This window comes from Osmia bicornis, chromosome 8 (assembly GCF_907164935.1).
Source record: "Osmia bicornis bicornis chromosome 8, iOsmBic2.1, whole genome shotgun sequence".
Taxonomy (NCBI): Eukaryota; Metazoa; Arthropoda; class Insecta; order Hymenoptera; family Megachilidae; genus Osmia; species Osmia bicornis.
The window spans coordinates 8,832,616-8,845,905 of record NC_060223.1 but is presented as its reverse complement, the minus strand read 5'-3'; the positions used below and the strand labels follow the sequence as shown (position 1 = coordinate 8,845,905).

Sequence of the window (13,290 nt, the reverse complement as noted above, 5' to 3'; positions counted from 1 at the left end):
CTATTGTCGACGTTGACGGGGATCCTTGAGCAAAGCACATTTTGGGCATGTTACGTTATCGACGACCTTGTTGCCATTATATGGATAAATTCGTGTCGTAACCGTGATTCGAAACAATGTGAAAGATAATGTAACAAAAATATTTCCCTTAAGATTCTCGAGTTCTAAATTTGCAAATTTCTAAAGTTCCATTATTCGAGATTGCAAGTTAGAAAATTGCAAACTTCCTAAATTTTAAGGATCGAAAATTTGCAAGCTTTCATTTGAAAATCGACTAAGAGTTTAGAATACTAAAATCCGAAAATTGCAAACTTCGAAAGTTGAAAAGTTTCAAAATTGGCAGACTATAAGTTTCGAAGTTCGAAAACTTGGAACTTGGTCGCTGACAGATCATCATTAGGAATTCCCTCGCGCGTTTCTCCGTCGATACCTTTTCCCAACCGCATGCTGGCAGCTTCTTAATCACAATCTCGTCGCCCACGTTCGCGACAGTTAATTAAACGGTGACATTTCTAGACGATGAGCCTCAGGCGGGATTCTTTTCGATCGAAATTGCGTTGTGTTTATCCCACGCGCGAAACGATGTCGGACGCGTTGCCTTGTTTGTTCGCCTCGTTTATCTACACGTCAAAAGTGAGGTCAGAACATTGAACGCTACTGTCAACCTCGATACTAATTATCGTCGGCTATTATCTGCTTACGTGTACCATTGGCGAGGAAACATTTGGTAAATAGAAGTTGCCAAACGTGGTTGCTCCTCTCTTTGTGGCTGTCGTTTCATTAAGAATTCCTAATCAGTTTCAGGTAACGTAACAGATTTTTTCTACACCTCTCATTACCTTACTGAAATTAATTAAATTAGCGATCTTTGTCGACTGTCATCCTTATCTTTCATCAAAGCTGCATGTAACATGATTTTTCCTTTAATTAAGACGGTTCGTTAGAAAATGACACTTGTTCGCGTCGAAGGATACGGGAGAGTCTTCGTGGGAGATGCATCACGTACCTTTCGAACGTGGAGCAAAGTTTGCGATCGTATTTCTCACGGGAGACGAGGACGCGTTCCGTCGCGTACACGCGTCGAACTCACCGACTGAATTTCCTAAGGGTCTCGTAAATTATCGCGAAGCGATCCAATTTCCGAATTGGCGTCGCGACGCCCGGTTATCCCAGCGCGTAGTTCGTGTTTCGTAGCTTCTTTCCATCAATCACGCCGCGTCTAAGATTTTAGGCTTTTCATCGTAATACGTACTCGACAGAACCACCCCTTTTTTCGTTAAAAATATCTTTCAAAATATCTTTGATAATTAATCTTTAGAATAACTGGGGAAAATCATGGATAGTACTCTCTGTTCTTCTAAATTACATATGACAAGCACGTAACAAAACGGAATGTGCATCGCGTTTGCACCTGTCCGACTCGCGAATGCTACTCACGTACGCGCGCGAACGTAACATTCACCTAACAGAAAAAACTGCACGAGTTTTCAGATACGTTTTCTTCTTTTTTTTAGTACAGTGAATTCCATTAACCGAATCGAACCGCGAAATTTCGAGCGGTTTGTTTTCGAAACGAGAAACGAAATGGTTCGCGCCTCGATTGTAGCCTGGATAGAAAATGAAGTAATTTACCTCTGCTGAATTGAAACTCTGCGCGTTAATGGTAATTAACTCGGTTACCGACGGTAATTAATATTTCACCCAGATTCCGATGAAATTGTAAAATATTTGCGCGAAAGAATATTAATTTTTGTTTAGAGTTGTTGCACCACCACTTCATTTAATTAGGTAACTTCCCTTCGAGTTTTATTAAACCCGTGCATCCGCGTTCTAGTTGCTGTAACGAAGCTACGAAACTTTGCCAAAACGAGTTAACACGTTCGCTGTTCCCCAGAGTTCCGCTACTTGAATCGGTGATATTCTTCAAAGAATCCAGCCGGAGATGTTCGTAGAATTTCAATGAGCTAGTGTTACTAATTGTACCGGGGCTCTAATTCGGTCAGATACGCGGATGACAAACGAGGAAGCTGCTGAAACTCGTGCGAGACTGACTGAATGTAGATTCTCTGGTATATTCGTTGGCCTAGTTCTAGTCGAACAATTGATCCGCGTAGCAAGCGTTATTTCCAAGTCAAATCGAACCCTTATCGTGGCTCGTTGAAAAATCCTCGTTTCACATGTTTTCGTTTCAATTATTTCCCTCCTCGACGCGCGACGTAATTAGTCGTAATTAGTACCGTTGATAAATATCGATAACTCGCGTGGCGTTGGAGGGAAAAGAAAGGTGGAACGATAAAGAATCGGTGTGCCAGTGAGAATATCAGTAGCCAGAGGCAGATTTACGATTAAGCAGGGATTTCGTGAGCAATCCGACCGGAAGTTTCAGCCTCCGGGGAGCGAAGCTCATTAAATCCTCAACGAAACGAGCCGCGATCGTACGCGTCTTAATGCTGATTTGCAATTGAGATCGCGTCAATTAGAACGACGAAAATATGATATTTAAATGACACTCACCCTCTCGCAACCTTTGAAGGAAATAAGAGACGTTCTTTAAAATGATTCACGGTGGATGGATGATTCTGAACAGAGGCAGTGATGCGAAGCGTGACGAAGTCGAGCGAGAAACGTCGATTGAATGTCAAACACAGATTGAACTGTTGTTTCTGTCGACTTTCGAGCTCGCTACGGCTCTCGAAAAGTTCAGCTTGTTTTCCAGGGAAATTCAATTCGCTCCCGCGGATTCGCGAATCCGTTTCTCTGACATTCGTCGGGTTATTCTCCCGAAATGCATCCATACCGAATCCTTTCAAACTCGCGTACCCATAAAAACGCTTCGACATCTGTATAAATCTCCATTTCCGAGTACCGTTCGAAGAATCAATTTTCCGGCTAGAAATCTAAAGTGTAAACGTTAACGTCGATCGTTGATTTTTTATTACAGACACAGCGCGATCGACGAAGAATCGCCAGGGTGCATTTCAAAGTCACTCACAGCTCCCGCAGATTCGAGAGACTTAAATTTATCTCTGGACACTTCCGGGAACATAGTCTTTCCATTAGACTCGGGCACGTCTGCCGAGCAGTTCGGTCAGCTTCGAAAAATCGAAGGGAAATCTAAAAGCAGCAAAGAAGCTCTTCGATTTCGCTATTCGACCGTAGCGGAGTCTCAACCTTTGAATCTCCCTATCAAAAGCCGGGATTCCAAGTATTTCGTCCAGGAGGATCTAACCAGGAAGTCGCCAAGCCCGAAAGACCAAGAGCCAGACAGACCTATCGATTTCGAGGGCAAAGCGAGTATTAAATTACCCGTTGTCAAAGAATCGACGCTCCTAAAGTTCAGTAATCGCGAGGATTCAACCAGGATTCCGTCCAGCCCTGAAGACAACTCGGACCAGGAGATCGTCGAGGTTCGCAAGGACAGCGCCCTGTTCTTAGAGGAAGCGGAAGGACTACCCGCTCTCCGGGAGATCCTGAGGGCCAGGGCACCTAGGATCATCAGACCAAGAAGAGAGAGCAGCGGATACGCGAGTAACCTGGGCACCTTCGACGAGGACAGAAGGAACTCGTCGTCCGTAGACGTTCTCCAAGACTTGTCTTCGTTTCTGAAGGAGCGAAGGAGATCATCCGCGGGTCCGAAACGCTTGAACTCTAGGGTGATCATTGGGAGAGCCGAGGAGAGCCTAACCGAGGAAGTGGTGGACTGTGAAAGGATGCCTACCACGGAGATCCACAGGAAGGCGTCCGGCGCGGGACTCGAAATGCCGAACATCGAAGAGGCGAAGGAAATCCCTAGGGATGAAATGCACTCCAGACAAGAAAGTTCGGATAACCTGTACGGTCTAAACGACCTAACCGAAGACGTATCGATATCGAGGCACCAGGATGTGTCTTCGAGTATCTTCGACGTTTCCTCTCTCAGCCAATCGATCAGTCACCTCTCGACATCTCCATCGAGAACTGCGTCTAATCAGCAGGTTCATCGATTACTATCCTCGTCCCTATCGAGCAGCAAACTCTCCGATAAACCTGATCAGTCTATCGATCGATCAAAAGTGATCGCTATCGAACAGCACAGACCTATCGGTACCGATATCGAAGATAAATCAATCCGCGAACCTCCGACGCATCGAACCAAAGAAAAATCTATCCAGAAACAGGACCTTCAGTTGAGTGTCCTTCCTCGATCGATCAAAATGTATCGGTTAATGTCTACTCAATCCGAAGACAGGATCGATTGCGAATTGCAATTGAACAGGAGGATATCCTTTCAGATGAGCAAGCAGAACGACGTAACAGCATCGTCTAAAGACCCTAGGGATTTGTCTTCAAGATCGCCGAATCGATCTACGAATGTCTCGATGTTGAAAAGTAGCGTGTCCAGCGATATCCAAGCGTTGGCATCGACGGAAGTCGGCGAGGATTCATCCATCAGGACTGTTTGCTCGTCCGGTGAGGTGGGCACGAGTCAGAGATACCTTGGGGACACATCCAACGTGACAGTGAGACCCATTTATCCTTACTGTCCGTATTCGCCGTATGGTAGCCCACAGGGATCACCCCGAAACAGAAGGAGACCCCTCAGGGAGAGTAGAAGGGTCTCCATTGATAATAGGCAAGGAGCTTTACAGCTGAACCAGTATAAGCTGTTGGATAACATTGGACAGGTGAGATAGAACATTTTTGTTTGTTTCAACAGGAATGTATTATGGGATGTATTTCTTTTCTAAACAAAAATGTCTGTAAATTTATTATCTCATTAGTTAATCAATTTAATCTACAATTGAAAAGAAGGAATCGAATTGAAAAGTTCGTTCTTCAGAACAAGATATAAGAGACTCTTCTTTTTGCTCTTTCTTTCCTGTCGAAACAACTTCTCGTATACGTTCCGCGACCAAAGAAACTTTCAAAGTTAGCCACGTTTCCTTCTACCTTCTTCTCCTTCTTTCCGTTAATTTTCCCAACGTTCTTGCTCGAAGTAGTTCCACGTGAACGGAATTCTGCAAGGAGTTATCGATTGAAACGTATTATCGCAACTCTGGTGAACTACTCGTCCGAGACATCGAAATGCGAGACAACGGCTTCTTCTTTAAAATGAAACGTTTTCTTATTCCACGGTGCAGGGTTCCTATGGGATCGTAAAGCTGGCTTACAACGAGGAGGACGATACCCACTACGCGATGAAGATTCTCAGTAAGAAGAAGCTGATGAAGAAAGCTGGAATATTTGGTAGAATGGCACCTGGTAGGAAGGGTGCCGCTAACCCTTTGGCGAAGGTCTACAGGGAAATTGCTTTGCTGAAGAAATTGGATCACCCTAATGTCGTGAAGCTGGTGGAGGTGCTCGACGACCCGGACGAAGACAATCTTTACCTTGTTTTCGAACTAGTCCAGAGGGGTGAAATTCTACAGATACCCGCTGATAAACCCCTGGACGAAGAAACAGCTAGGAAGAAATTTCGCGACGTTGTCATGGGGGTGGAATATCGTAAGTCTTTCTCCATGGTCCGCCGTCCGAGGGTTGAACTTTCGTTTAAATTCAAAGTTTTCTTTTTACAGTACACTACCAGAGGATTGTTCATCGGGATATAAAACCGAGTAACTTGTTGGTGGACAGCGACGGTCGCATTAAGATCGCCGACCTGGGCGTCAGCGCGGAACTGAGAGCTTCCGGTGAATTGTTATCCGGGCCAGCTGGTACCCCGGCATTCGCGGCACCCGAAACGACCACACCTGGCGCCCATTATTCCGGAACTGTAAGTAGCACGGCCGGTAATATCGATGGGTTGTTCGACCTATCGATTTTCGATTTCACCCCGTATTTATGAACGATGACGAATTATGACGCGGCTCGTTCAATCGTGTTCGATGTCTTCATACGTTGATGGTTTTCCCTCAAGGTTACCTATCGAGGTTTCAAGGTCATTTATTTACAGGGTGATAGGTTTTAATCTTCAAAAATGAAATTTATTTTTTTTTTTGAGGGAGATATCTTCTAATTTGCATTTACTTCTTTTTAACGTGAAATTATCGTTGAAATGTTTCTACCTGAAATTTTCCCAAAAATTCCAGAATATTAAACACCAGTGCCACCATTCGTTTGCATATATTTCGCGATAAAAAAAAGCCAGCAAAGCGTCAGCCTTGATCGAAGTCCCATTAGCGATGAATATCGTTAAAAATTTCTTCTACGTTTTTATACGCTTTGAAAAATGTTGTAATTACTAGAGTTAATATTCATAAGCTATAAAATCCGTCTGTTAATTAAAGGATTAATCTATTCAGGCACTGGTTTTCAGACTGGGAATGGACAGTCTTTCGTCACTTCTTTTTCGTGAAATAGGGTAAATAAAAACGAGTTATTATGATATATTCACTCATTTACAAAATTTACATTAAAATGAGAAAATTTTATTCGACAGAAAAATTTCGTAAACCGATATTGCCTGTCGTACGTTCAGTTTACGTAATCGTGAAAAGAGATTCAGCAGTCGATAGGGTCAAGGTTGGCCGCGAGGAACGGTGAACCAACGAATCCAAGTTTCTTATCGAAAAGTTTGAGGGCACGTTTAACGTCAAGGTACACACGCGAAGAAACGGAACGCGTCACCGGAAACGAGCCGCGTCGCTCGCCAGTCGACATCGATTTCTCGCGTTCTCGTGAAATATGCAAGTGAACTTGAAGTACGGAAACTTGTCTGTTCAAGGAATCGGGTTAATGCTCGTCTTCTTTTCTATTTCTAACGTTCCAATAATCACAGCCCACCTGAATATTATTATTTTTATGATTCCTTTCTCTTGAGAGAAAAAAGATTCTACATTAAAATTTTTATCATTTCGACCGAGTTACAAATTTTTCTATGAAAGGTTGATTTTTAATCGATAAGAAATTTGGTGATCATTTTCCAGCCGTGCGATATCTGGTCGATGGGTGCGACGCTGTACTCCCTAGTGACCGGAAGGGTGCCATGGGACGGTGCCGGAAGTATAATCGGCGTGCAAGCGGCAGTTCGTACGGAACCATTGAAATTTCCTGAGAAACCCGTACTCTCTAAGAATCTTCGCGAATTGATCTCAAAAATGTTAGACAAAGATCCTGAGAAAAGGATCAGCTTGTCAGAGGTGAAGGAACACCCATGGCTGACCAACGACGGTGCTGAACCACTGCCGAGCGAGGCTGATAATTGCCGGCTTCCGGTCACTGTTACCGACGAGGAAGTCGAACGTGTCGTCACGAGGATACCAAAGCTGGACACTCTGATCCTCATCAAAACTATGCTGAAGCAGCACAGCTTTCAAGTAAGACAATTCCAATTGTTTCTTCCGCTCGATTTTACTTTCCATTTCGTCGCGTCGCTTCAAAGTTCAACTGCGAATTGCGAACGGCAATTATCGGTATCCGATAGACCTTCGATTAATCCTGGCTCGCTGGCTGAAAACTCTCGAAATAGCCGACGAAATTTCTACGATATCTACTGGACTTTAATTAATAATCCCGTCACGTGTCGGACGTATTAGTTCGTTCCGCGAGTAAAACGTCGTTTTCGCGCGTTAAATATTTCAAGTAAAGAAGTCTTCTCTCAAACTGACGAACACTGCTCTTAATGCTCCAAGTCATTAAAGATCCTTTCGTATCGTCAAAGTTTCAATAGTTACCTGGAATATAATTACAGTGTATGCGAAGGTGGTGCTTCACATTCATGTAAGATTATTCGCCCTTTACTACGAAGACGGTAAAAGGGGAATAAAGTGCAGTCAGCTATAAAAATCCACTTGATTCCTGATTCTTTGAATAGCTAACAGAATGTTCGTCGATTGAACAAACCTTTCCAACCGAAAATGAAGCGATAGAGGGTAGGAAATCCTGAGTTTGTTCGAAAATAAATTAACGTTTAAACTTGAACACCTGGACGAGGATCATTTTGACTCTTGTCTAATTGGGTGATAAAGAAATATCTTAATTTAAAAGTTTCACGACAAATACGATAGAGAGAATAATTGATAGCAGTATCATCACGGCATGGTTCCACGACCATTGAATTCCAATTGCGACCGATATTTGATCTCTCGTCCCGTCGAGCCTGAACAAGAGGTCAAGCCTCGGTCTCTCTGTTTATGACGCGGCCACCATCCTCTCTCGTAGACGATCTCATCGCGTGGAAAAGCTGCCTGACGCTCTCGCCACGGCGCCACGTCTCTGGCCTTATTATTTGATGAGCAGCCAGTCAATATCAGTCGGGTTCAAGGAAGGTTGACGGCTCCGTAAACACGGCAATAACTCTGTGGTTCGTAGCGTCATAAAGCTCGAACCATCATTTCCTCCCTTTTTTTGTTTCTTTCATCCCTCTTCCTTCATCTTCTTTTCCCAAGGGTCGTATGATTTTTGCCGGAATTCGTTGAGATTCGAATTAGAATAGTATGAAACGACGAATGATTTTCTCGTCCCCAGAATCCTTTTCTGTCGAAGAAGAGCGGGAAAACAGCGTGCGTCGATACCCCGACTGATAGCATCGAATTATCCCCCTCGGGGAGGTCGGACGAGAACGGGGCATCCAGAGAGAGGATCAGGAACTCGAAGACGGAACGATTTCACAGGACAGGCAGAAGCAATTCCGCTCCGGATTCTTATGACTGGCAAACAAACGGCAGGTAAACAATCTCGAGGCATTGATTCTTCACGATTCGATTACGTCGATTGATGCAGTAACTGTAGGGACTCTGGGTTGTGCTAATAGTTAAAAGAGTCTTTGGAACAAATTTTTCTTTCAATCATTTCCAGACAAATATCCATAGACACTCCTCTACCACCGGTCACGGAGGCGTCCCATCAAGAAGCGGAAATCGAGAAACGGTGATACTATTGAGAAACTCGGATGAATACAGAAAGAACAACGAGCAATACGATTGCTCGACACGGTATGAGCCGAATTCGTAATCGATAATCCGACAGGTGTAATCAATTTTTGCAACGCTCGGGGAAGAAATCGTGGGTCCGGAAATCAAGGCATTAACGAATTTTAATTTTAATTTATTCAGTTTCAATTTCGTACAAGAATTTTTATAAAATGTGCACAGATTTTCGTGAATGTTCGAGACTACCGAATGATAATCGTCGTTAAATCACACACGCGGAATAATTTTTCATGCTGGTGTCGTGCGATAATTACCATGTCGTGTTTCTAACTGACATGCGATCTGATTGCGCGCCTCGCTGTTGAAAATTCGACTTTGTACGCGTCGCCAGCTATTTCCACGATTACCGAGACTCGAAGGTAACGAATTTTACAGAAGTTTTTTGAATGTCAGCGGAGGTTTTCGAGTGAAATCGTTTCGGTGAAACGAGAAACAGCTGTAAAAAGTAATTTAATGTACATTCTGAAGATGGTTTAGATAGGATAAAGACACTTTCGATCGTGCTAGTTAATCCTTTTACACTTTATTTTTCGAGAAGACTTCATTTTCCATGAAGTTTCTGCGAAAAATAAAATTTAGAAATAATTGACAGGGCATTCGAAAGTCGACTGGAATTACCGGTACGGCATTTTACTTACGAATTTTAGCGTAAATTAGCGATAATTAGAGATCGAAAGATCGTAGATGTATTTTATATGCACTTTAGCGAGTACTTGGTGAAATAAAAGAGGCTAGAGAAGACAAAGCCTGTTGAGACAACGACGTCGTTTGCAGAAAAATATTTATCGATTCTTTCTCGATCATTCTGTGATGCGATCAAACCAACAATTTCGTACTTTTACATTAAACAATGATATTTCGTGGGTTTCGCGTGTCCACGTTCTGTAAATTTTTATTTATCAATCGTTCCAACCTTTATCGTAAAAATCCAAACCGATTCCAATTTGTATAAAAATTAAAAGTCCACTATTTCAGTTTACTTTTTTCCAAAAGGAAGCTCTCACGTGATTACGCGTTGCTTTTGATTCAATTTACGTTGAATGAAAGCGTATTGAATTCACGCGAAGTAGTTTTATTTTAAAATATTGAAAACATCAAAGGGTTCTTCGAACGTCAGCAAAATTGCAATATAAAATCAAAAACTTGACGCTTTGAAAATTTCCTAATTTCCAATTGTAACGATAAAGGTGTAACTGATTCCTTTTCAAGAAATTCTGTTTAATTTTCAAGCAACTTAAACTTGATTTCATATACGGTTTTTAAGTGGTCCAGAAAGTGGTTCGTCAAAGACGATCACCGAATTTAGATGATTATCGTACCGTATAAATTTCCAAGACGGTAATGTATACAACTTAAAATGCATTAACGTCCCACGAAATTCGCTCAGTTAATTTCAAGGGAAGTTTACCGTCGCGTTACAAGTAACAAGCTCGTCTTAAATTCGCTTCGCCATCTGTAGAATTGTTTGAACAAAGGAAGCTTTGTTTGAGCTAAAGGAACAGCGGAAACGAAGCCAGTTGTTGATGTTAAGACTCAGGGAAAATACAGCTTGTAACAACTCGGGAAATTTCGAATCTAAATGTTTCGAGTAATTGAAAATTTCAAGGAGACTAGAAATTTTCTATTTGCTTTCAATCGAGTGATCGCCTTTCTCGAACCGCGCGAAATCGAAGCCGCCGACGAAATCGAGTGGCGTGTACATAAAAGTAGCATGTAATAAATATATAAAAGTTTTAATTATTGGTAGATTTGTTCAGTGCGAAGCACGCGACCAAGCGAACGCAAACCAAAGTTAAAATTCGTGATTTCGTTGGACCTTAATTTATATCCGGGGACCATAAGCGCGTATTGAATTTAACCGATTTTCGTCGAACCTCGCGACCGGATACGTTCGACGATCATATCACGTCCTGACCTCACGAATTCCTTTGGAACTGCACAGAATTACGGGTCCTTACAGGAAACAGAATAAAAATAAAAAGCGGACATCCGATTTCAAAGGTATTAATGAATGTTTATTATCGACTATCGATCGGTAATTGTAAGAATACTTTTCTGAAAATCCACAGATTCTCTATCGATGGGTGATCTTTGAATTTTTCTCTAACTTCAGCTGATTATTTTTACTTCCTGCATTTGCAATTAATTAGCAAATTCTTCGTGTAGAATTGCAAAGGTGTTAAAAGAAGTGCCTTTAATGTTTAACATTAAAATTTGTTCAGAATCCAAGAATTTCCTGGTGTTCCCTAATTTAATTCTCATTTAATTGGCAAAGTACATGATTGCCTATTGATAGATTATTTGCGTTTAATCGTTACGGGTATGTATGTTATAAAAAAGACTAGAATCTTACATTTACGATATTTCTGAAGGTACATAATATTATTCCTTTCGAAATGGCATAAAAATCAATTTTCAGGCACTATAGCTATAATCTTTCTATCTTGCTGTCTTTCTATATTGCTTTCTATGTATCAAAGAGTAAGCTTTTCTCGAATACTTTAACAAGTTTTACTATCAACTATCTAATAGTAACGTTTCTTCTCTAAAAAATAAAAATTTCTTCTCTATTCTTAAAATCTCAGAGTATTCTAAGTACTTTTTCGAATTTTAACACATAAAAAACTAACTGTATTTTTGAAATTTATGATGCTCAAAATGTTCGTAACATAATCTAAGGAATATGTGCAAAGTTTTTCCTAATCTCCAAAAAAAAATATATTACGTATCTCCAGAAGTACTCTTTACAGACTAAAATTGTGTACAAGGGTGTTCGAAGTATTAAGTCATTCCAAATGTAAATTTTATCCAAAGTTATTTAATTATAAATTTAACAATATATTTTAATAGGAAAATTCAAAATTGTGTCTGACAGACAAATAGGGTGAACATTATAATAAGACGTAGGTGAATTTATGGAATGACTTAATGTGATAAATCATTTATGTACACAATTAATAATGCACCATTAATAGTAATAGGTGTATCCTCACGTTACGGAATGCTCTTACGAAATGCACAAGATATTTTGTACCTCGTACTAGATATGCACCCTTTTCTTAATCTACTAGCAATCAGACGAATTATGGATAAGTTGATGGGACTTTCGATTGATACACTTGTTGAAATTTGTTCAAATTCAATAAATAAAAATAAGGGGGGCACAAGGAAGGTAATAAAATCTTGATAATCTGGGTCTTTTGAAATGTTAAGTAGGGTAATTGAGCTAAGAAAGGCAACAATTGAATTCAAAATGCAAGGTGGCAATGGAATTTAGACTCCAAATTTTCCACTCGAACGATAGATTGTCCAAGATTGATCAATCGAGGGTCCATTATTGAATGATTAATGAAGAAGAGATCGTCGAATCGTGATTGTTAAGAGGTCGTTGACTGGACTAGACGACCAAAAAGTATGAACCTAATCAAACTCGAACTGTCGAGTCCATCTTTCGAATCGTAAATTCATTTTCTCGACAATCAAATAAATAGACAAAATTTCCTTTATTATTTTCACTTCGAATAAAAGGCAGTCGAATGAGGTTCCGTTTAATCCTCTATACTGCCAATATTCTTCGACCAGTGAAGACGAACTTTGATAAGGAGCGAAGTACTTTCTTGCCCAATATTTCACTAATTAAACTTTGAACACGAACCGTGTACTATATGTAATTCCTCTACTTCTTTTTTTTACAAATTGTAGAAATAACTTTTGACTTCTCCCTTCGTCCTCTTGTTGTTTCCATTCTTGTAATTTTATTCGACAGTTGTAGAGTGTCCTTTTATCAATAATAATGATCTTTACAAAGTAACTCGTGCATGCGTGTCAATTATTGTCCTGCAGGAATATTTGAATTTCATATTTTAAAAATAGCGCCATACCGGAAGTGTGGCTGGACCACTATTCACAAAATAATTAATTATACACACATTCAAAACAGGAAAATGCATTTAGTACTTATAAAGTTCTATTCAAATAAATAATTTATAATAATTTCGCCTTAGGTATGGAAGAATTAAATTTCATAAAATTTTTTTCTTGAAATACCAGTGGTGCCATCTACTGTTTCCTACTGTTTCACGCTTTCTAGATACCGACCTGACATCATTTTGGGGTTCTAAGGACCCCGAAACACCAACGATTCTGTATACCAAAATTATAACCTCTCGGGGTACTGAAGACCCCGAAGCACAAATGGTTCTGCACACCAAAATTGTATCATGGGGTTCTAAGGAACCCGATGCACAAGTGATTCTGCATACTAAAGTTATACCATGGGGTTCTAAGGACCCCGAGCACCTTAGATTCTGTATACCAAAATTATATCCTCACGGGGTACTGAAGACCCCGAAGCGCAAATGATTCTGCATACCGAAATTAC

At 40.8% G+C, this 13,290-nt stretch overlaps 1 protein-coding gene across 1 annotated transcript in view; it reads left to right on the top strand.

The window, feature by feature from the left end:
- Positions 1-12,720, top strand: part of LOC114873731 (mitogen-activated protein kinase kinase kinase 3) — a 31,265-nt gene extending 18,545 nt beyond the window's left edge. The window contains exons 4-9 of the mRNA XM_029182366.2: positions 2,942-4,664; positions 5,121-5,484; positions 5,556-5,752; positions 6,906-7,295; positions 8,446-8,645; positions 8,776-12,720. Of these exons, the coding sequence (XP_029038199.2) occupies positions 2,942-4,664; positions 5,121-5,484; positions 5,556-5,752; positions 6,906-7,295; positions 8,446-8,645; positions 8,776-8,851 (2,950 nt within the window). The 3' untranslated portion in view covers positions 8,852-12,720. The remainder of the gene's footprint in view (positions 1-2,941; positions 4,665-5,120; positions 5,485-5,555; positions 5,753-6,905; positions 7,296-8,445; positions 8,646-8,775) is intronic.
- The last annotated feature ends 570 nt before the right edge of the window (positions 12,721-13,290 follow it).